The sequence below is a fragment of the Salminus brasiliensis genome, chromosome 2 (assembly GCF_030463535.1).
Source record: "Salminus brasiliensis chromosome 2, fSalBra1.hap2, whole genome shotgun sequence".
NCBI classification, from domain to species: Eukaryota; Metazoa; Chordata; class Actinopteri; order Characiformes; family Bryconidae; genus Salminus; species Salminus brasiliensis.
In genome coordinates this window covers 41,422,241-41,446,317 of record NC_132879.1, presented here as the reverse complement: position 1 = coordinate 41,446,317, position 24,077 = coordinate 41,422,241, and the positions used below count along the sequence as shown (strand labels likewise).

The 24,077-nt window shown below is 37.8% G+C and overlaps 1 protein-coding gene across 2 annotated transcripts in view; it reads right to left on the bottom strand.

Moving 5' to 3' along the window:
• Positions 1-24,077, bottom strand: part of LOC140549291 (glutamate receptor ionotropic, kainate 2-like) — a 54,061-nt gene that overhangs the window by 15,104 nt on the left and 14,880 nt on the right. For both annotated transcript variants that reach the window (XM_072672782.1, XM_072672783.1), the window contains exons 2-10: positions 20,691-20,858; positions 19,643-19,900; positions 17,313-17,494; positions 16,171-16,224; positions 13,387-13,560; positions 6,005-6,148; positions 4,301-4,408; positions 2,903-3,016; positions 2,124-2,330 (exon numbers count right to left, since the gene is read on the bottom strand). In XM_072672782.1, coding sequence (XP_072528883.1) covers positions 2,124-2,330; positions 2,903-3,016; positions 4,301-4,408; positions 6,005-6,148; positions 13,387-13,560; positions 16,171-16,224; positions 17,313-17,494; positions 19,643-19,900; positions 20,691-20,858 — 1,409 coding nt within the window. The remainder of the gene's footprint in view (positions 1-2,123; positions 2,331-2,902; positions 3,017-4,300; positions 4,409-6,004; positions 6,149-13,386; positions 13,561-16,170; positions 16,225-17,312; positions 17,495-19,642; positions 19,901-20,690; positions 20,859-24,077) is intronic.

Below are 24,077 nucleotides of genomic sequence, written 5' to 3'. Positions count from 1 at the left end.
TGCTACATTGTTGTCTATTATTATAAGTATTATAGTTATAATAGAATACAAATGTTGATGCTACCTACCTGAAATAGGGTTTTACAGGGTGAGATGTATGTACAATATATAGGGATTACTCTACTTTCCTATTTATTGAAGGGGATAGTGGGGCTTTACAGCCTTTTGTTGACAAATTATTTTAATACTTGAGAGTGTCTGCTTGATTGCTCTGATGAGTACTGATGACTTGCTAAACTTGACTATGTGCTCAAATATTTTATTTTTATTTATTTATTTATGTGTAACTGTTCATGATAAACTAATAGTTTCCAGTAGAAACCAGCATATGAAATGTTACTTGTTCTTAGAGTTCAAGGCTTTTATATACAGATATATAATGGATTATTTGTGTGTGGAAGTCATACTTTAATAACCAGAGTGAGGGGACATGTGAACAGAGCTGAAGTCAGGGGTGCTCACAATGTGGTACTGCTGTACTATCTGCAGTGACATAACTCTACAGTACCTGAAAGAAGAAATTTCTGAAATATGCCCAAAAACTGTTCTTCTGCAGTTGGATACAATTGGCGCTGGTTGCAGATTTTTGCTCAACTTGAGCAGCTCCCAAAGCCTCCAAGCCAACACATACAGATGTAATTAAAATAACAATAATAGCTATCCCAGCTAATATCACAATAATCCAAAGCATACATAATAAGAAGACGATAGTTTTACATTAGAGTGTCAGTCATTGTTTGGTTGACTGAGGATAGAATCTGCCTCCACCCAATTCTGATCAAGCCTGGACTATATCTAGCCTATAATTCTTCTTGCATGCTATTGCATGAAATTTTACATTTTGCATAAAATGCATTTATCCACCAATTTCTTTACCAGACAAATAATCGGTGTATGACATTCAGCCAGTACAGGTCTGTGTTATGCTGATAAGAGACCACTAAAACTGGCAGAATTTGTTGCATAAATTTAGTGTTTTCAGAAATTGGGCATGTTTCCTGCAATTTCCATCGCTGCCAGTTTCTCTACTAGATACAGCTGTTTCTACAACATGGTGAATGCAGTCATTAGTGAAGCTATTTTTAATGCAGACACAGAAAGAAAGAGATGCAGATATGAAACCACACAACAGATATTCAATAAATCACCACCAATACAGTGCCTTTGATACTGATACTAAAACTCATGAGGTTCATGAGCTCTTGTACAATTAAAAAGCATTAGTTCATAAACATATTTCTGTCTGAACAGAAGTGACTCTTTGCTGAATTTTGTGCAGAAGTATTATTTTAAAGGGAAAATGTAAAGTTTGACCCTTGGAGCAAAAACATCTTCCCATTTTTACCAACATTTTCAACAAACATTTTCAACATATATTTGCTCCATTGTTTCACTGGACAGTTAGCATTTGTGGTTGTCATTAACATTCGTGTGTGATCAATGAAGTGCTTTTCACTCAACGATTAATAAATTGCTCCTGCTATGCCTGTCTCTTTGCACTTCCTGTATGAAAAGCATAGCTCAGCAATGCGTTTCATTCCTCAGGAAAACAATTGCTCACTTTTCCTCTGTGGCAACTATAGTGGCACTGCAACACTACCTAGGAATCATTAAGTTGGTGTAGACTTTAAACACAAAATAGGAATAGCAGAAACCAGAAAATAGGAATCTAAAGAAACAACCACTAACTAAAGGATTAAGTGCTCCTCTTTTCTTGCCTCACAAAAACTGCCCAGCAGTTGTCTGACAGCGGGCGTATGGTCATCTCAGTGACACACATGTCGCACAGCTCGCCATTCATTGCAGTTTATAGTGGGGCATGTGATTGTTGCTTGCCCTCTGCAAAGTCCTTTTGAGCGGTTTTCTTACAGTGGGTAGTGGGACATATGTGAATGTGTAGGATGTGTAGGAAACAAAAGGCAAAGCAGTTATTACAGCCCAAAAATGGGGCTGTAATAACTGCTTTGCCTTTTGTTTCCTACACATCCTACACATTCATCCTACACATGCTAAATTTATGTACAAATATGGTTTAGCTTTACAGTAAACAGACACTCTTGAGGGGCCTTTTTCCCTATATTCTTCAAAAAGTCACCTCGTATGAAAGTGAAATAAAGACTTACGTGGTCCATTAGTTCACGGACCATGCCATTCCACTGGCCTGTGCTTTCCTCCAGTGCCCCGTATTTGCCATCCTCCACCAGCTGGATCTCATAACGAAAGCCCAAAATAGAGGCCAGTTCCCGCAGCAAATCCACACAGTAGCCCTCAAAGCGGTCATTTCCACACAGAGGCTTATCTGACTTCTTAAACATCACATAGGGTTCTTCCTGCAGGCATTGGAGAGAAGACTGAAACTCTGGTAAAGATCCAATGTGACACAATAATATAGAAACAGAGAAGTTGGTGGCACTCCAACTCACTCAACTACACTGGCAGTAAAATAGAATTGAATATATGCTTGTGGATTACACACCAATGTTTAGCAGCTGTTTTGGATGTGTGTAACCACAAAATAATGACTTGATCTGCCACCAAGACAATGCAAGATGCCACACAGCTCAACAAGTGATTAAGTAAGTAAAGTCGAGGCAAGACGAAGTTCAGATGACGTCATGAACAACACAATCACAAGATTTAAACAACACAGAGAGCTTGTGGTACTGTGTTGGGTAAATGTGCGGAGAGGAAAACTCCAGCCACTGGATAGGGGTGGGAGGTGTGTCAACAGCGGTGAAAAATGAGTGTGAAGCATTTCATTTAAAAGAAGGAAACGTTATATGAATATATTAAAGTAGTGTGAGGCAGTTATCAAGACTTTTCAGTTTTCTGTTAGTTTCATTTGATTTTTAAATTTGTGAATCAGTGATCACTATATGTTTGTGCATGTGTGTGTGTTTACCAGAATAGTGGCAACCCTTAGCGATTTGTTGGACAAGGAGTTTGTAACGTTTGTCATTTTACTCTTGTGAAGCTCTGTCATATTTAGGCCATTCACAGGTTCCCATGTGCCAATCTAAAGATGCAGATAATAAGACGCATGTGAAACCAGTACATGTACACACATAAGCAAATTCACTCAAAATAAATTTGCTACTATACTGCTGTGGAAATTCAGACTAGTGTCTGAATAGTGTACTAGACTGACTAGTCTGTCTAGTCCTATGCTGATTCTAAATGTTTGATTGAGATCCCATTTGTGTTCCTATAAGAGAAGATTATTATATTGTGAAAGTGTACTGCACTGTGCCCACAATGCACAGAGGTTATTTAAAGGGCCCACATTATTATTTAAAAACATTTATTTCATTAGATCCACATAATAATTATGTAGATTTCATGGTCCCATACAGTTGTAATTCATTTACATGACATGACACAACAATAATGAGCAAAAAAATAGTAGCTCTGCTCAGATTGTCTATCGATTTATTGTGTCTCATGCAATGCAGTCCGGACAAAAACCAAGCTAACCAGACAAAGAATTAGTCACCTATGGCTAAAACGTACCTAAACGTGTACATAGGCGACATCAGGGTTCAGCCACTCTTGCATAAAAGAATTAAGCAGTCCGGACATATTTTTACATGTTTTACAGGTTGTTCTATGTAGTCACACAGATTTTCAGGCCAGTCCAGTGACTACTCTTGAATGTTCCTTTAAACTATGGATTTGGCATACCCAAATTCAATCACTCATTTTTGCCAATCATTAACATGTACTGTACCACCTCTTCTCAATGTATTGGGTGCATCCAAATTACATACTAATTACTATTACTAACTAGTTTTTGTGTATAAAATATGTAGTACAAAACAGTATGTTTGTTTTTAAGTGTGGTTTCGAAGGATCCCACAATGCAATGCAAAACAGAAAGGGAGGAGCTACTCACGTCAGGAACAATTATTAGAAAAAAATGGCGGACAACAATGCTTGGGCAGTGACAACGGTGGTTGGAAAACTTACAGAAACTTCCTGTACGACGGAAAATGGTTATAACATTACATTTTGTGTACTAACCTGCCAAACCTGCCCTATTAAGATTAGTAAATAGAATATGCCTCATAGAATTCATCTGTAGGACGCAGTTGGGACGCAGCCTATGAATCCTGTTGCAAACCCTGCAGGTATTTATAGCCCGATCATCCTCGTGCAAAGCCATGCAGGAGCATGGCGTTACTACCACCTTAAATACCTTAAAACCCTTTTAAAGGTGACTAATTTCTTGTCCAAGGAGCTTGTATATGGACATACACACACACAATACACCTTCCAACACATACACACACCCACAGAGTACCTTCTCCAGTCCATCCTCCTTCAGACTTATCACATCTAGATCAAACTCTGTTCTCAAGCCATTTGTTTTGTTGAAGAGAACCCGCCCTGTCAGACCATCCCAAGAAGCCTTTAAAAAAGACCATATAGTGACACTTTATTAAAACATTGTAATTAACAATCTATGAACAGACATTCTACGGGGCATTCACGTATGCATCTCTCTATCTAGTTCTGTGATAATGAGAAAGGTGATCAAAAAGCACACGCTGCTGGCATCTGGACAGAGTGCCACACTACAAAGACACTGCCAGCTTCATTGTTCAGGAAGCTGACTGTGTCTGAAGTCTGACATCAAAGCTTTCAGAACATCAAGCAGAGAATGAGAGAGAGAGAGAGAGAGAAAGAGAGAGAGAGAGAGAGAGAGAGAGAGAGGGGGGGGGGGAAGGATAGAGAGAGCAAGGAAATGGATAGATTAAAGTACAAGATATATAGAGAGTACAAAGAGGCAGTAGAATGTGCCATTTTCACAAATTACCTACAATGACATTGTCTGAAGAGCAGTAGAGGCACAAAAAATACAACAAAGAAAGAAGACATAAATGGTTGTTGCATGTAAATACTGGACAGTATATCTGTACAAGGCTGAACATACAGACAAAAAGCCAAAGGCTCACACAGTTCCACTCTAAAAACGGTTGGGTTGTTTTTTGTACCCAAATGCTCGATTAAACCTGCTGGGTCAATTTGCTGGGTTGTCCATAGGGTTTGTGAAGCCCAGCTGTTTACTGTTTACTGACTATGGCACAGTAATAACCCAGCCAATGGGTTTATTATCAGCCTTGTAGATTTTATAATGAACTGCACCTAAGAAAGCTGATTAGAACAACTGCAACAACCAACAGATGGATGAAATGTCACGCTGCTGAAAGTATTCTGCATGGAGGAGTGGAAAAAACCTTCTCCCAGCCAATGTCAAAAAATTGATAGACGGTTATATGTCTAATTGAGGTTATTTCAGCTGAAGGGGAAAATATCAGCTATTAGGCTAAAGGGTAACTTTTTCCTCACAAGAAAATTACATTTATATTATTTCTATTTTGCAAATGACTAACTCTATTAGTCCCACACCAACAGCTCAGAAATCCAATGTAAAAGAAGGGTAAGAATATATAATGTTTGTTTCCACTGACTTACTGAAAGGACAGTAGTACTTCATGATATTTTCAATTTATAGCTGAAGAATAAGCTATTTCAACATATATATGAATATTATCTGTGCAATCATTTTATTTTATTTGATTAGCTTATTGTTAACCTATTGATTACCTTGTTAGTTAACAAACTACTACTTATTGGCCACTTATTGACATAGAAAGCCCTACACAGTCTCACCCCTGAGTACATGCTACTTCCCAGAATTCAATTCAGAAAGGTGCTCCCGTGTCTGTGTTACCTTCTGGCTCTCTTCTATTTAGTTATCTGGCCATTATGATCATTATGGTCAGATGGTCAGATCAGCCACACTGATAACATCCACATTCCCCGTACTCCATAAATCCACACAGATCTTTTTCGTGTCAGACCAGCTTCCCACCCTCTGGTTACTGCTATCTGCTTTGGAGTAGTTTACCACTATTAACCATAATCATTTCTTTTACCGCTATCATTTCTTTTTTCTTCACCGCTATTATTATTTTACTTATGTGCAATGTTGTGTGTTTACCTCTTTTATAAGGCTCATGAACCTCCCTCCGAAGCGCCAGGGCTTGTGTCGGTTGCACTGTAGAGAGCTAACAGTGATCTGCTGGGACTGCTGCACTGCCACTGCTACAACATGCACTGCATCATACATTAGCGCTGCATCTGTCTGTGAACACATATCACAAAAATGAAGCAATGGAGAGGTATGTAACTTCCATTAATTTCATTTGTAATTCAGTTTTTGGAACTCTTATGGTTCAGTTAATTTCCTATGCAAAAGGGGGGGAGTAAAAAAGAGAGAGGGAGAGAGAGAGAGAAAGAGAGAGAGCAAGAGAGAGAGAGAGAGAGAGAGAGAGAGAGAGAGAGAATGTGAAAGAGGGAACAGGAATCTGTTTTGCCAGACATGATGAGGCATTTTTCTTGGCAGGGGTGCCCAATTATCATCATGCCACCCTGCACACATGCAGTCTTCAGGCAGAAGGCTCACTCCATCTCTAATTACAGAAACACACTCACACAAATGGAATACCAGCCAATTATTTACAATAATTCAAATTATAAAACATACCAAGAGTAGCAGTTAACAGTTTAGATTACAGTTTGAGAGAGCCCTAAAGGAACATGCAGGCTAAGTGATGAATCTTGACAGCATGTCAACCAGCTGGCCAGCAAAGGTCTGTTGATCCCTAGTTGTCATGGCAAGAATCCTCTCAATCTTGGCTGTGCTTGTAAAGTAGAAATATGGAGGGCGGACTAAGTCTGCTTCATCAATCGCTAGGGACAAGGAGCATTCATTGTGAAAGCCGCTGGAGGTGGCTACTGATGCAAATGTAGACTTGTTAGCATTTCCTTCTTCAGGGGAAAATTTAATTTTCATTGCATTAATTAAACTAGCCATACTGCTTGGGCAGTGGCAGCGACTGCCTGAATTAAATATTGCCTTGAGCAACTTTAGCTCTTTGGTTGTCTGTCTGAAAAAGGCACATCAAAGTCTATTTAAAGTCCAGAGCATTTAAAACATACAAATCCAATCATTCAAATGAGTTCAGGAGTTCTATGATGCATTTGAGTTTTGAGTACATGGTATAGAGTGTAAACGCATTCGTCTCTCTGAGACGCATTCGACAACCAAAACCCCTCTAGTACAACCCAAACACCAGTAGTAATTGCTGCGCAATTAGCGAATTTGCAAAATCCAATCCACATTTGACTACCCAGTGTAAATGCATGTGGCTAAAATCTTAGCAGGATACAATCCAGATGCTAGTCACATTTCACCAGTTCCCCTCAATGTAGTCATTTCAAATTCCTACCCATTAGTTGGGACTTCTCCGTGATGAGATGCTACTAGCACTTGAGAGTTCCTCCATATGTTCCTTTTTGAACTGCTGCTAACACAATGTCATTGGATAGCTGAATGCACTTGGAGGAGAACTCCAGTGTTGTTATGTCAACTAACGGACATCCGCCCTGGCTGGCATCTCGCTGAGTGATGAGGGAAAGGGTGATACAAAATAGAAGGGAACAAAATGAGGCAATAGGACCCTAACATAAACACTGATTTGCTCACCATCACAGACTCAACACTTACACTTACATTTATTTAGTGGTAAAGAAAAAGAAAAATTGTGTTGAAGAAGAGGACGATGAGGACTGTCTACTTCAATCACTGGTCCCACTGGTCCCATCTGTTTTTTGTTTTTTTTTTGGTGTGTGTGTGTGTGTGTGTGTGTGTGTGTGTGTGTGTGTGTGTGTGTGTCAGATGAGCTGACACTGTGTGCGGATGTATTACTAAGTTAATGATGGCTTCTAGCTCCAAAGGCTGTAATTGCAGACGAGTCTTAGCAGTGGGGATGACATTTCAGTGAGTGTGCATGTGTGTGTGCGTGAATGATAGCTTTTGTGTGTGCACTGTCAAAATAAGGCAAAGAGAAAAGGGATTGTCTTCAGTTTCATCTCCATTCTCTTTTGCCTTTTTTCATTTGTTGTTTGTTCCCAGTTTTTGATGTTAGTTTCTCCCTTCAATGTGTTTAGTTATGTGGTTTAGTAAAATCACAACTTTTTGACTTACTTTGGTGGTGTCACAGCATTTACTATCTTTTCTAAAGTACCTAGGCTTACTGTAAAATACTGTACTGTGTAAAATTTGTCAATATTATTGACTTACTGAAACTTCTCGAGATAATTCATAGGTTAATAAATAGAACAGGCTCCAAGTGGCTCAGTAGACACAAGTTCAAATCATGCTTCTTCGCCATCTACAGCCGGAGCCTGAGAGAGCACAATTGGCCATACTCTTTCTGGGTGGGTAGATGCTGCTCTCTCCCCTCATCAAAATAAGGAAAAGAGAAAAAGGTTTGTCTTCTGCTCCCTTTTCTGTCTTTTTTACATTTGTTGTGTGTTCTCTGTGTTTTATATTATGTGCTTAGTTCTGTGTTTTAGTAAAACTGCAGCACCCAACTGCAATGCTGGTGGGCACAGGTGTCAATTGGCTGATGTATCAGAGCTGGGGATCTGGGCTCCTTCCTCCAAGCACGGTGGTTACCTATTAATGCTGCATTGAAGGCAGTTCAAAAAGAGGCAATGGCAGACTTCACATGTATTGGAGGAGGCACGTGCTTGTCCTTACCCTCCCAGTGTACAGAGCATGCAAGTGACAGGGGGAGTCCTAGTAAGTGGGTGGTTTAATTGGCTCAGATAAATTGTGGAGAAAATTGGGTAAAATTAAATTAATAAATATAACAAAATGATACAGTTAAATAAGAGGCGCACAACTGGAATCTACCTCTTTTTTTACTCCAAACAACTGAAAGGCACCTAAATGACTATTCCAATTTTGGCAGATTTGTGTTGTAGTGTGTTTTGTGTGTCTATCCTTGTATCATTTTATTTGAGTTCATGTTATTCAAATAAACAACTGATTATTTGTTTGGGAGAGTGCTAGTTTGGTCTATTAACCATTATAATTTGTATTATTATATTATTTGTATTATTATTTGTATTGGATTGTATTTTGGCTAACAGAAAGTAATGTGTTCATGTGTTTAGTAACCCCACACAGTGGGGTACTACCAATCTGCCATTGACCAGTTTGGTTGATGTTACATCCATCTTTTTTTTGTTTTGTGTGTCTGTGTTTATTTACTGCCATTCTACAACAGCTTCATTTCGACTGATTGCTTCAGTTTCACTTGCATGACCTATCAGAAGAAATGACATTAGCAGGCGTAATTGTCCTCAGCCTAAAGATGCTGTTAAGATCACCATATGTCACCATACACCACTCAGAAACTTTCAGACAGATTTGTGGTAACAAAGATTTTATCTTATCGTGCATGTGCATGTGCACATATTGCTGTAGATTACCCAAATAGCAAGTAATTCTTGCCCAAATACAGCCTGGTTAAAAGCATTTCTATTCCGGGCAAAAACTAGCCCAACTGTCTTCTGGCAGCTGAATGAATTCATCACCATCATTTCACAACAGTATGTGGAACAGATGAGACCGGAACTGACAGGAGTGGTCTTTGTTCACCAAACATAAAACTTTGCACCCTCGTCCCACCAAACATACTTTTGATCATTGCGGACAAATATCCTATTTTAACTGTTTTAACAGGACTTTCCAAAATGCATCAGCCTTGTTTAAATGTTCCTTGTCTTGAGGATGCGCGAAAGGCTTCTCTTGAAGACCATCTTCTGAATCCTAAAGGTCTTTTGCAGACAAAAGCCACATTCCTTTTAGCAATCATTCAAGCAGGCTGCATCTTGACCTCCACCTGTTAACTGCTATTGCTTAATTACATTACAAACTGAGAAAAAATATAAATTAATTTATTTTCACGACTGTACTCTTTCTGAACTTAGAGTTCATGACACACATACTTCCAAGGCCCAATTATTTTGGACAGTTGTCGTTTGATGTTTCCATGACTGAACAACAACCATATCTCCCTCTCTCTTTCCCCCCTGCAGTGGCTCCTAGACAGCAATAAATCACAGGACACTGACGAATGGGCTGAAATCACCGTGGCAACCCTCATCCCACCATAGCCCTCCCACCGTATGGCAGCAACGTAGCTCCACTATGTCAGCTCCCGTTTCCATGGTAACTCTGCCTCTCCGGTAGCAACCGCTGTAGAGATGATTGGCCAGGGCTGAAGGAGTGAGAGAAGAGGTGCCAAGCTGCCAGGGGCCATGATTGTGCCAAACCACTGCATGTGTGTCTAGGCGGATCAGACCAGGGTCGATGTACGTGTCTATGTGTGTGTATTTCTGCATATACATATGCAACATGTTATGTCTTGACATTGTATAAAAACAAGTGTTAGTTTGTGTGTGTGTATGTGTGTGTGTGTGTGTGTGTGAGTGAGAGAGAGAGAGAGAGAGACAAAGATGTTTGTCATCGTCAAAGCGGATGGTATTTCACACGCTCAGCAGGAGATGTATATGGCCAGATCCTTCTTACTCAGTGTCTCTCACTTTCTCTCATTCTCATCCCTCTTTTAGCACAGGATAAACACACTGAAGGCGACATGGATAACGGGCTAACACTGAGAGAACATTTGTGTTGCAGTAAAAATCTTAGATGTGCTAGCAAATCTTACTTCTTTTTATCAATGTACACTTTGCCTTTAAAATGCTTAAACAAATAAGGTGTGACCATCATGATTTGCATATGTCTAGTATGTTTCACAATGTAACCTACGCACTTAGCATAAGATCATTTTAAAAAGTCTATGGCATTAGCACAATCCACCAATTCTCATTTTCCCCCAACACAAACTCATTTATTCAGATTTCAATGCAAATCATGTGGTGCTGTTGTCAGCAGCTGGTACGCTCAAATAAATCATTCCCATAGAAATGCTGCTTGCATTGCATACTGCAAAAGCCATGTTTTTCCATGTTTTTCTAAGATGTAACATTCAAGACTGTTGCATGTGGACTGAAACTAAATATATTAAAGAAATTAAGCCATAAACCATAAACTGAAAAATATGAAATGGGGAAAAATAGTCATCAATTAACTCTCTCTCTCTCTCTCTCTCTCTATATATATATATATATATATATATATATATATATAATATACTTTGGATTTCAGATGTGGAAACAATGCTATATTTCTGGTTATTGCATTTGTAGATCACATTGTCCCTTCAAACAGTTTTAGCAAATAGACAACAGCTGCGAATTGAATCAATGTGAAGGTGGTGTTACAGCATGAGATATATATCTCTAGGGGAGAGTCTTTTAATGAAGCTCTTTATCACCCTCTTCTCAACCACTAAATCATTTATTTATTATTTAGCAAACTTCTTCATGCTCTGTGATACATCATAACGGTTAGAAGGGGACATGCCCTGCATTTTATTTTTCCTCCTTAGGTCCAACTTCAGGATTAAGCAGGCTATTTTATTCACTGTACACTTTCAGTCGGATACATGTGAATGATCTTCTTTCTAACTAGCTGCTCTGTATTGGACACAATTACGTTTCCAAGAAAAAAATCCTCAGACCTGTATTTTAGAATGTACAGCTTTGTTGTAAAGCTGAGATTGACAAAATTTGATTCTCATGCCACGAAAAAGACAGGCTAAATACTTGTCTAAATTGAATTCAAACTGATCCACATATTATACCCGTCTGATTTGCTCATCAAATTAACATACCACAGCAAACCACAAAAACAAATGTACTAAAACATTTACTATATCAATACTTCTGGCCCATGTTTTAGTTTATAAAATTATATTTGAAGAACATGTTAGGTGTAAGAGCAGTAAACAACTATTTTATTTTGTACTGCACCAATCATGTTATCATTGTACCAACCCTGTTAAAAACACCCTCAGCCTTGTTATTTACAAATATTTAAGAAAATTATATATTTGATTGACATATTTATGTACTAAACATTAAGGGAACAGAGGAATATTAAGCAAGCTGTGCATATTTAATAATACAATTTTCTCTACAGAATAAGAGACTGTTGATAAAATGTATTTGGGCACTAAAGAAGTGATATATAAAAAATGAGTTGCAAGACTTTTCCCAGTCGCTTAATTTGAGTCACATATCTAAAAGTGGGCTTTCAGTCAGCCAGACTGCAAATGTCTACTAAGTAGTCTTATTAGCCTAGATGGTCAAAGTCTTGGAATCAAAATCTGCAGAAATATAAAAAACTGATTTTCTTTTACTACCTTTTACACAGCATGTGATGACTGATGTAGACCAATAGTGGCAGTGAGAAGACAGCACTTAAGTAAATTACATCAGGTGGAGGAATTACATTACTGGATAAACATTTATGTGTGTACCCGTGTGTATAGCTAGCTTGCTATGTGTGTTGGTGCATTAGCTAACTAGCACTAGATAGCTCCATTTGGTGAAGCTTGTCACTGTTTTTCATTTGATTGCTATAACAAAATTACATAAGAGCACATATGTTTATAACCCTAATTTATAAGTAAAAAAAAATAATGTTTTAATAATTAGATTTCTCTTTTACATAAGTACTCAATAGTGAAAAACAAACCTTAACAGAACAATATTTATCTGATTTGTGCCTGTGCTTAAGAATCCTTTGATATGTAAAGAAAGTCAGGCACATCTTGAAGGCAGTAGAGTAAAAAGCTAGACTGTGTTCTGAAAGTGTCCTTAGTAGAAAAAACTGGAGACAGTCTGACTTTTTTCTAACAGTTTGGAATATCTAAACTATTACAGTGCTTCTGTGAAAGAGGGTACATAGTGTCTTCGTCTTTCAGTCGTGAGTGTGCTTTACTCGGCGCACACTAACTTAATTATGGAATAAAGACCTTGAATCTGACCACTGCTGGCACAACACCTCGCTCTGGAGGCATCACTTTAAAATCACCTTATCACAGACTCTCCTTGGAAAAGTACCCCGAAAAAGCCCTTTATTTATATCCAATTCTCTCTTACCCGTCTCTCTCTCACTGTCTCACCTGACAGGCCCTCATGGTTTTGGCAGGGAGCCTCTTTTTAGAGCATTAGAGAGTGGACGGCGGTGAGGATAAACGGTCATTACTACTAACACCATGTGGAGACTTTGGCTCCAAGATCAGCTGCCTGAGGAGGCAGAGTGTCTTGTGTGTGAACACAGCCAAATAGTGCATGTATAAGCTGATAGATCTGCATGTGGGTGAGACTATGTGGACATATCTATGTGTGTGTGTGTGTGTGTGTTCATACTGTGTCAACAAATGGCTTTCCGTTGCTTGATCCCTATTTACTCTGAGAATGCTATTTAGTTACAGTGAGACACATTTTACTATCCCATGTTGCACACACCACAGCAGAACACTGATTAAGCTGTATACAAGCTGTAACATAAAGCAGCACCACACATATTTCATATTTATGTTCTTAGTGGCTCACCGTCATGAATCCGTCCAGCAGTCCTGAGTCTGGCTTAGGAGGAGCTTGCAGCCTCTCCATAGACCACTTTTCTACAATAGAGGACACCTGCGTACTCTCTGTGTTCAGGATCCTAAAGCCGGTCATGTTCACACCGCTGTACCGATACGGTTCCATGTCCAATGCAAACAGGTCCTGGAATAACATATTACTATTAGACCATTACTTTCATAAGTATAATAAATATATAGTATAGCAGGAAATCAAATAAACACAGCTTTTACATTGTAATCAATCAGCCAAGACATGTTTGACATCCAAAATGTGCTTCTTTAGTTTTGCACTAAACATGATGCTAATGTAGGTAACTGGCATTGTGCAAACTGCATGCCATACCACTAGTCTAATCTTGCTTTTGTGACCCCTCATTTTGGTAGCAACTCATAATGTAATTTGTTAGTTCAGACCAAACCATCAGCATATGATGATTTGGGAGGAAACTGAAAAGAGGAAAGAGAACTCAGAGAACTTTGGACTGAGGTTCAGGTGACTTCTGCTTGTGGTAGAAGATCCACTATCTGCTTGTGGTAGAAGTCCCTCTATCTGATGTTGGATGATCACTACCCCACCTCATTCTTAACTCCCCATCTCATCCCAAAAGTACTAAATGGAGCATCATTATTCCAAAGAACACAGTTCCACTGCTCCACAGCTTCTAGAGGAAAAAAAAAATTCCTGACCTCCAGAAATGGACTGGACAAATTTATTGGCCACTTTTTGAAAAAAAAAAAAAAAAAGTAAAGTAACCATGAATGAGTTTCCTACACCTCTCTACTGGAATTTTGGACAAGATTTGAAGGGTACCTTCTCCCAACTGTTGTTTTGAGATCTCTTCACAGGTGTTTTATAGGTTATACCTATATCTAAACTCATTGCTGGCCACTTTAAAAGTCTCTAGTGCTTTATCATAAAGCATTTCTGGGTCCTTTTTGTCCTGCTGAATCACACATGACCTCTGACAGAGACTCAACTGTCTGACGCCGGGCCCTACACTGCAATCAATTCTTTCGTAATATTCAGATTTCATAATGCTCTGCACACAGATTATTTTTTTGTAAATGGTACAGTGATGTGCAAGTGCAGCCATGTAACTCCTCTGCTGCATTCTCTTCACTGGCTTCCAGATTCAGACTCTGGCCTACAAAGCCAAGAATGGACCAGCCCCTCTGTACTTGATAGCAATGGTCAAAAGCTGATTACTACCAAAAACCCTTTGAGCTTTAAGCGCGGCTCGGCTTGACATCCTTTAAAGTCCACAGAAGAGAAGTATCCAGGCTTTTTTTGTTCTGGCACTTCCCCTGGGTGTCCAAGTGGCTGAGTCGCTTGCTGTCTTTAAACGCTGACTGAAAAACCACCTCTTCAAAGAGTACTTGGGCAAAGTGTAGTGTCAAGTATTGAGGTCTACATACTGACTTTTGTATTTAGTGGCAATTAATAAAAAAAATTATTTATACAAACTAGCTAAGGATATTTTCTGAGTAAACAGCAAAGCATTTTTGTAAGTCGCTCTGGAAAAGAGCATCTGCTAAATTCCTTAAATGTAAATGTTTACCAAAACCAAGCCACCATTAAAAAGTAATTTGTTGCAATCTTCCATAATTTCTTTTCTTTTGTCCACATCCAGGAAGGTTAGCTACAGTGCCATGTAGACATGTGGACACAGGAACATCTCTGGAGACAGACTTGTAGCCTTGTAGAGATTATCCATATTTTTCCACAGTTTTGGTTTCTTACATTATCAGACAATTCTTTGCTCTTTTTTCTTTTCTTCCTGCTCAAGGTGGTTCATAAACACAAAGACAACTTTTTGCCAACTTCTATGTTCTATATTTTTCCAATGTAAACATAAGTAAATAAATCAGCAAATTGAAAACTGCCAACATAACTGTAATCCTGTTTCTCCTCTAAAGTGTTCTATATGCAACTGCTTTAATGTGTCGCAAACTGCAGAGAGCACAGGGGGATGTTTATAATAAAACTATGGATGAATGTGGGTGCATGTGTATGCGTGCAGCCTGGCAGCCTGAGATAGCTGGCATGATTGCTGAACGTCCTCCAAGGTTGTGTGTGTGCACTGTGATTTTTCACAGAGGGAAACAGAGTTAGAGAGAGCCTTGAGCACCCGAGCGCACACATGCAGATACACAGCCAAATCCAATCACACACAATGACAATGAAAGACTAAGCACTGTACAGTTGAGACAGCTGTTACTTAAGCTGGCTTCACATGAGAGAAGTTCTTAATGTTCAACAATTATGGATGACCATATAATCTAGTTTTATTGTTGATACAATTGTACTCTTTAATTAAATATTTGTGTCCCGTGTATAAGTGCTGAAAACACAACAGTACAAGAGACAGTATGAGAATTCTGCTGTACATCAGGGGTCTCTTCCGGCTGTTTTCAGACTCATAATTCAACATCAATTCAAAAATGGACTACACAATCAAAGGCCAGATTTTACTTCAGAGCTCCCCTTCCCCAAGGCTTACTTGACCAATTCATTTTAGCCTTTGTTTGTTTAAACAGTTGTTCAAACCTGGTGGATCCAGTACTGGGCCCAAGACATAAATCTGCCACACGATAGCACCCCATTCATATCTACACAAGCCACAGAAAAAAATCCTTTTCCATGAGGGAGAAAGGTGTTCCAAGCAGTGTTACTATAGTTATGATAATGGTAGTTTATGATTTAATGTGATTTAATTACATTTTGTTTTTTGGCATTTTATGAACGTCTTACCAGTGTTGTGAAGATGTAGTGATAATACTCTGTCATCATGCCCATAGATAGAGCCTACAGAAAACGATACAAATAACAATACATTAATACATTTGCCTGAAAGTACCCTAAATACAAAAGCCTAGCACTAGATTTATGCGGTAGCAGATCATGCTGAGACATTGTGTGTAGAAGATCATGCCAGGACAAGATTTGAAGTAACCCCTCTAAGCATTATTTTTATGGCTGACAAAAGGGTTTTGTTACCCTCACCAGAGAGCATGTTCTTATTAATATGACTGTATTTAATCACATCATCTCTAATTTCTCCTCTTTATGCCTTTGGGGCAAATTGTCTGATTTAATTACATTCACATTTTGAGATGCTGCTCTCATAATGATATAGTGCTAATAGATTCAAACAGATGAAATATGACTGTGTTCTAGGAACTAGCTGGAGGACCCTGCCAATGTCCTGAAACAGTAAAGTCAGAGTAATAAATGCTGCTGTTTTATTAAACTGTTATGCTTAAAAATACAAAAGTATTTGATCTTGCACATCTAGGATTGAAGCACACTGAACCTTAGCCCTAAAATCACAGGTTGTTCACATTCTTGTTTTGCTTTTTTTTGCAGTAATATTCTTTCCACCAAATGAAATGCATGCTTTATTGAATGGAATTATTATACAATGCTTTGGCATTGTATAAAAACTATTATGATTTAGATGCAGAGTGAAGCAATATCAAATTTAATCTGAATATATCACAGCCAACACGTTAATGTGGGGCTCACATAGGTAGAACATGGGCTAGATTGGTTCCAGGTGGGCGTGGGCTCTGAGTGGGTTTGTACATACTGGTTCCAGCCCACTTCAATCTCACATGGGTCTTCTAGGCCTCATGTGCAGTTTACAATCCAGAATGGGGTCCATGCTTAACCCCTCCTGGCCCCACCACTGACCCTGGTGACTTTCTGGTTTCCAGTTGTACACCTACAGGCCCCCACATGGTTAGCTGGGATATTTTTACCAAACAAGTAAATTCTATGATTTTAGCATCATCAGGCTTTAGTTATTTTGCAAGGAAACAATGGAGAATAAATATGTGAAAGTAAGAAAGGAGAGAGAGACAAAGGAGAATCAGAAAGAGTGGGGTAGAAACCTGCTTGAGTATCCAGGCAGCCATTTCATGGCCACAGTCGAAGATGACGTGGAACTCTTTTGCTTTTTTCATTTCCTTAAGCAGTGGTTTGGCATCCTTGGTCTCTGCAGGCAGCTGGCGTATCTTCAGACGGATGTTGTATCTGGAGGGAGCCTTGATCAGCTCTTGTAGACGAATCAGCCCTAGAGAGACAGAGGGAGAGAGAGAGAGAAGAACAGTTACTGCTGTTTTTTACTGAGTAAAAGTCCAAATCTACACAAACAAGCACAGTATAAACTTTGTTTAATACTCAAATGTTTAAAATTCAAATTAACTGTTTCAAGGATGTCATTGTAGTAGAGGAAAACCAGCATTTTCAATATGTTTTAATAACTGGAGAATGTGATTAATTTAGAATTAAATATGCTTTCTTTAACAAACTTTCATCAGTTGTGTTTTGGAAAGTATTCTAAATTACTTCTTAAGCAGAAAACATAGCTTAACTAACCATGGAGAAATGGAGAAACATTCTTCAAATTGTAGTAATTGAAGTAATTAATTTTTATGGTTTTGCTGCATAAGCAGTAGTTTTTGCTGTCGTTTATTAATGCCTAAAAACCATTTTTAATTACTCATTGTTAACTTAGTTAGTAGTTCTGTATCCTGTGCTCAATTTACAATTTTGTCCCACGTTGGAGAACTGTCCAAAACACTGCTTCATTCATAGAAAGCTTACACAAGCTGCAACAGATCGATATTTGGCTGTATGTCTCTATCGCTGCAGGATAAAGACAGCAATGCATGAAGGGCAGCCAATGCAATTACACTACAGGAGAGGAGTACAAATGGCCACAAAATATGCTCTCTCTCTTTCTCTCTCTCTCTCTCTTTCCTTTTTAATGAAAGAAAATCCACACATCAAAACAAGATCTGTAGTATGCCTGTTGATATAGAGTGAACAATACACTTATTGCTTTCATTGTTTCTTCTGAAATCAAGGGTATTAAATATTATTTATTGATTATGTTGATTTCTTGATTTTGTTGGAGTAACTGTTTCTACTTTCCAGGGAAGAAGTCTTTCTATTAGATTTTGGAGCATTGCTGTGAGGCCTTGATTGTATTTGACTAAAGCATTAGTGAGGGTAGGATATCGGATGATCACTATCCCATCGCATCCCCAAGTCTTCACAAAAATATTGGAAGTATTCAAGAGAACACATTCCAGAAAACACATTTCCACTGCTCCACAGCTCAATGCTGAGGGGGGCTTTACACTCCTCTAGCGCATACCTAAAATTAGGTATGGTGATAATAGATTCATGTTTATCTGCTCCAGAGAATCCTATTCTATTGGCAATACTTATCTATAGGGACAATATAATATGTTAGACTCTCACAACTACCTGGAACACATCAAATATTTCAGGACCATGGACAACATTTTCTTAAAATGCACATAATACTGTAAAAGCCAGCATGAGCTTCTCCAGCACACATAATTTTTAAGCACATGTAGTGATGATGGGTCCGACATTCAAGGCCCATAAAAACACTTAAAATACAATATTTACAATTTTGCAAATTAAGCCAAGGTTTATTCAGTGTAAGTGAATATGCTTAGGAACTGACAAATACAATAGATACAACATCTATCATCTGAGATAATAAGGAATAATTAGTTAAGAAAGAAAAGAAAGTAATTTATTGTCTTAAATTATAACAACGTAATTGAATCATACGATTGCATTTGCTCATCAAATGTAATTTACTCCCTTGGAACAAATTACATGAATGGATTACAAATGACAGTCTCTCTATCTACTGGGGCCATGTGAGTTTTTTCATCAATATTATTTTGTATTCCTCCCCATTAATATCAGAAATAAAGCTAGGGAATTTGATGTTTTAGTCAAGTCTAGTATATACCATGGATATCATATTGATAATATTAAACTTAACTCTTATAAAAAAGAAATTTAGACAGATTCAACAATTAGTTTATAGTAACTGCATAGTAACAAGTAGCTCACTGGCTGTCCTATGGTGACAAATATTTTTAAATAGGTTGTTTTTATAATCAATAAATTAAACAAAATGTTATATTTCTAGTTTTCTGCCATTGTTTAAAATATAGCTTTCTGTTTCCCCTATAAAAATGAAAGTGTATACAAAAAATGATATTGTATGCAAATATTGTTGTATGTGGAAAATTCCAAAATGTACATTGAACACTACCATATTGTTAGTGTACACTTCTTTATTACAATTTCATTCTTTGTCCAACTAAACTTATTCACAATAATTTTCATAGCCTTTTTAGCAGTTATCTCATTTGAGTGTGCTACTCACCTGTGCTGTCGTCATACACCACAGTGACTGTGTCCCACCTGAAGAAGTGAACAAGGTCCAGAATGGCACGGCTGAGGGAGGAGAAGTCAGGGTATAGGCTGACATAATATGAGTCCCGGTTATCTGAGACCTGGTGCTTCCACCTGGTCTGAATGTGTGGCACACCCAAGGCATTGGAGATGGACTGTACCGCGTTGGCTGAGGAGCTGTGGGAGGGACCAAATATGGCTGCTACACCTAAAGAAAGCTGCTCACAAGCTGGAGATTGAAGGGGAAAACTGACGGTCATTAAAAGAAAAAACAGTTACTTAATCATAAGAGATGTGAAGTTCCGTGAACTTGTGCCTGATGTTTCATAACAAAAAAAAGCAGTTCAATTAACCTCTCGCTACCTCTCACTTATTTTTCTTTTTTCATATCCTACATGGGTTTATGTACCATACAATTTATTTCCACATGATTATTTTCTAGATTTTTTTTCTTCCTTTCTTCCTTAAAATATGATGTATGTAATTTATATATTATGTATGTATCTCTATTATTATTGTTCTATTGTGCCTTATCCAAAGCTGCCTGAGCTGAAACACTCTTCATTATTGAAAAAGCAGTATGCTCACCTTCTATATAAGGACTATATTAATTGGGGAGTTAATGGTACATTTCAAAACATTATCAGAGTTTACATTCTACATCAAAGTTTAAAACGGGGAGAAAGATTATATAAGCTCTTTATATGTAATTGCCCACTCTCATAAATAAGATTAGTCTAAAAATAGCCAGCAGTTTTTCAATGGTCTGCTGTGCTATGCCTCATATTCTGTAAATAGCAAAAGGTGACTCAGAGGTCACAATTAGGCCCTAATGCACTTTCATTGTGTGATTTCCTGGGTCCAAAAAACAATGGAAAATCCCCAAACAACTTTGTGCACAAACCCTTAAGGCCATTTTAAGAGCATGCATGAGGTCACATATTTGAATACACTCCAGGAGCAAAACAGCTCTGTGGTTTTACATGCAAATGAGCTCTGCAGCCACAAAACTGCCTCACCTTTCCTTGAGGCCTCAAAGCTGTCAAAAACGTTGATCCTCTGAATGTCGTAGGTGAGTGTGGTGTTGGGCAAAAGTGTTCTGTTTCTGTTGATGGTGTTCAGTGCAAATTTGAATGCTAGCTCCTCTGCTCCAGAAGGGCCACTCTCAATGGATTCAAAAATCCCTCCTGTTCAAGAAAAAAATAATAATTAAAGCTTGACATTCTGTATTTATAGTGCATCTGGAGAAGGATGTGACTTTCGGAGATTTAAGAGATCTGTGTGGCTACTAAAAACATGGATAGAGCCATGGCTAGAGCATGGGCATAGACTTAACTTTAAAGTTATAGGGACACACAGGTGGGGACTATGTTAGAGAAGGGGTAAACTAGGATTATTATTATAATAACCTCATCATACAGGCATAGAAGGTTTTTCACAACTTTTTTCAACTTTCATATACTTTATGACGCACACAAACATAAACATACAAATAACCCTGTTAAAAGTATATAATTCTGAAGGCGGTTATTCAGTTTAAAACTGTAAAGGAACCTCTTTTTGGAAGTAAAAAGTTCCTTGAAGGTTCCTCCATAGTTTCAAACTGAAGAACATTCAAAAGTTCCTCAAGGATCTTATACTTTTAACAGTGTAGGTTACATAATGTAAATGCACTGTTTTGCTTTATCAGCATGTACAGAAGTACACACAATGGACAATATCTAGATGCTGCAGATTATTTCAAAATCTATGCATGTCGATTCACTTAATCAGGCATAGTAACTGATCACATTTGTTACTATTTTTGCATACCTTTTATTTTGGTGTTGAATTGTTTCCGTCTATTTTCAATCTTTTGACAAAACCGGACGCTTTTTTTGTAGTATACCAATGGCTGAACTTGTCATGCTACAAATTCTTAACTGTGCAACTTCTAGTGAAAATGACAAATTCATGACAAATTAAACAGAAAAAAGTCTGAATTAGAGTTATTTCTATGGTGAGAAAAAGTCCCTCACAACAACTAATCAAGTCAATAAAAATCTTGAGAAGGTAGGCATATCATTGTCAGAGTCTACACTGAAGAGATACATTCATTAATGCAAATGTACAGGGTATACTTAAAGAGACAACTTTAAGAAACAGAAGTAACAGAAGGGCAAGGACAGATTAAAATAAGATTAACTTGAATATGGAAATGAAAGGAATAGTTCATGATCTGAAACAATACAACATCATTTGTCAAACACAGTGGAGGCACTGTAATTACATGGACATGTATACCTGCCATATACTAAACACAAAATCCAAGGCAGAAACATCCCACAAACTCATAAATACGATTATTCTAAAAACATTGCCAGCAGTTTTTCAATGGTCTGCAATGCTATGTCTCATATTCTGTAAATAGCAAAAAGTGACTCAGAGGTCACAATTAGGCCCTAATGCTCTTTCATTGTGTGATTTCCTAGGTCCAAAAAACAATGGAAAATCCCCAAAAAACTTTGTGCACAAACCCTTTTTAAGAGCATGCATGAGGTCACATATTTGAATACACAAATTCTCTACATACTAAGTACTAACCAGGCCGACCCTGTTCAGCTTCCGAGATAAGACATTCTTAGTGTGGTGTGGCCATAAACAGAAGCAAGTTTGTAAACTAGAGTATTCATAATTCAAAGCTAAGATTTAAACATCTATATGCTCGCCATTCGACCTTTAGACTACAGTAGAACATCCAACTTGTACAGATTTCTACAATAAAAATTTAACATCTCCCCTGAAAATCATGAAAATGAGAGTTGTTCAAGGTCCATGGAGTAGTTCATGGTGTATGCCACTGAAGAAGTTTTATTTTCACTATTTTGGTTGGATTTATTCAAAGGTATTTCTTTAAGTTAGACAATTTTTAAGATAACTATAGGTGCAAAGGTGGACAATCAACAAAGATAGTTAATTTCTCATTTGGCACAGGTATTTTTGTCAGGGTCAGGTATTCCACAGATTTTAATATTTTTTTTACAGATTTTACAAATTTGTGTTAAAGATATAAAGCAAATAGAAATGTAAGCTTTAATAATTTTATATTAGTGCCTTACTAATGTTACATAGTGCAGTTAGTAGTGTGTCGAGTCTGGAGTAGTGATTCTGTTATTTTAGGGTAAAAATGCTACGTAGTGCTGTTTTTAATCAGATCATCACATACAGTTTCAGTGTTGTAAAACCAACCCCCAAGAGCCTCAGAAAGGACAGCTGACTGATCAAATGAGTTTATCAGACTGGCATTAAATGTGTTAATGTGGTGGTGTTCCAAGAGTGTGAGTGTGCTAATGATGCAGTGTTAAGAGGGCAGACTGACATTTCTAAGTGTGCAACATTCAACAAGATATATTTCAAATGGAATTTCTCTCCCTCTTCTCTTCTGTTTTTTGTGTCAAACTTGTTTCAAACCGTCATTTCCTCTCTGTGAACTCTTTTTTTTTTCTGTCTTGCTATTCGCGATGTGCGTTTTTTGGGGCTTCTGAAAAGGCCTTTGACATTTTATCTGTTGTTCATGTTTAGAGGTGTGTGTGAAGGAGGTGGAAGGTTGGGTTTTTGTCATGATTTCTCATTTTCTGTCATCATCTAAGGGCAGCAGGGTCATTCTGTCCATTTCAGTTTTCTACAAAGCTACAGCTCAGCCATCCAGTGAAGTTGTATGTAATAGGATTCTGCATACTGTTAAGGCATATTGTTGATTAATTTGTTTGTGCTGTTTACTTCTCTTATACAAAATGGAAACGCTGCAAAGCAAACTACCAATGATAAACATTTAAAACAGGTCCAATAACTACTTCACCAACCAAATCCAGAAAATCACATGTTTAAAGAGCATAAGGGAAGTGTATTGATAAACTGTTTTTTTTATGTGCAATGCTGATAAAAAGAATCAGAAAAGGACTTGATGCGCCTTTTCAAAAGAAGGAAATTGATTAGTTGTTTATTAGGACTGCAAGATCACCTAACATAGCCCTTCATTTCTAAATACTAATTACTACTACTACTACTTAGTACATATAAGTTTTACAGTAGTTACTGAATAATGATATTAATATCTGAATAATACCTTACCGTTTACCTTACCTCAGTAGATTCATGGGATACTTCTTTCTGGTGGGAATTATAGGTCAGATAATAAAAGTTCTATTTAACTGTATATAAGATTTATCTATATGTGTTGGTGTTTATACATATTAAGGGGTGTTCTTACAAGCAAAAGGCCTTTGCTCACTTCTGCTCATGAATGAGGAGAATCTCCTGTAGACTGGTATTTTAGTCTCTGCTGGTAGATACACCAGAATACTTCTGTCAGCCAAGAACAGAAAGCTGCAGCTACTTTGGGCATATGTTCACCAAAACTAGAAAGT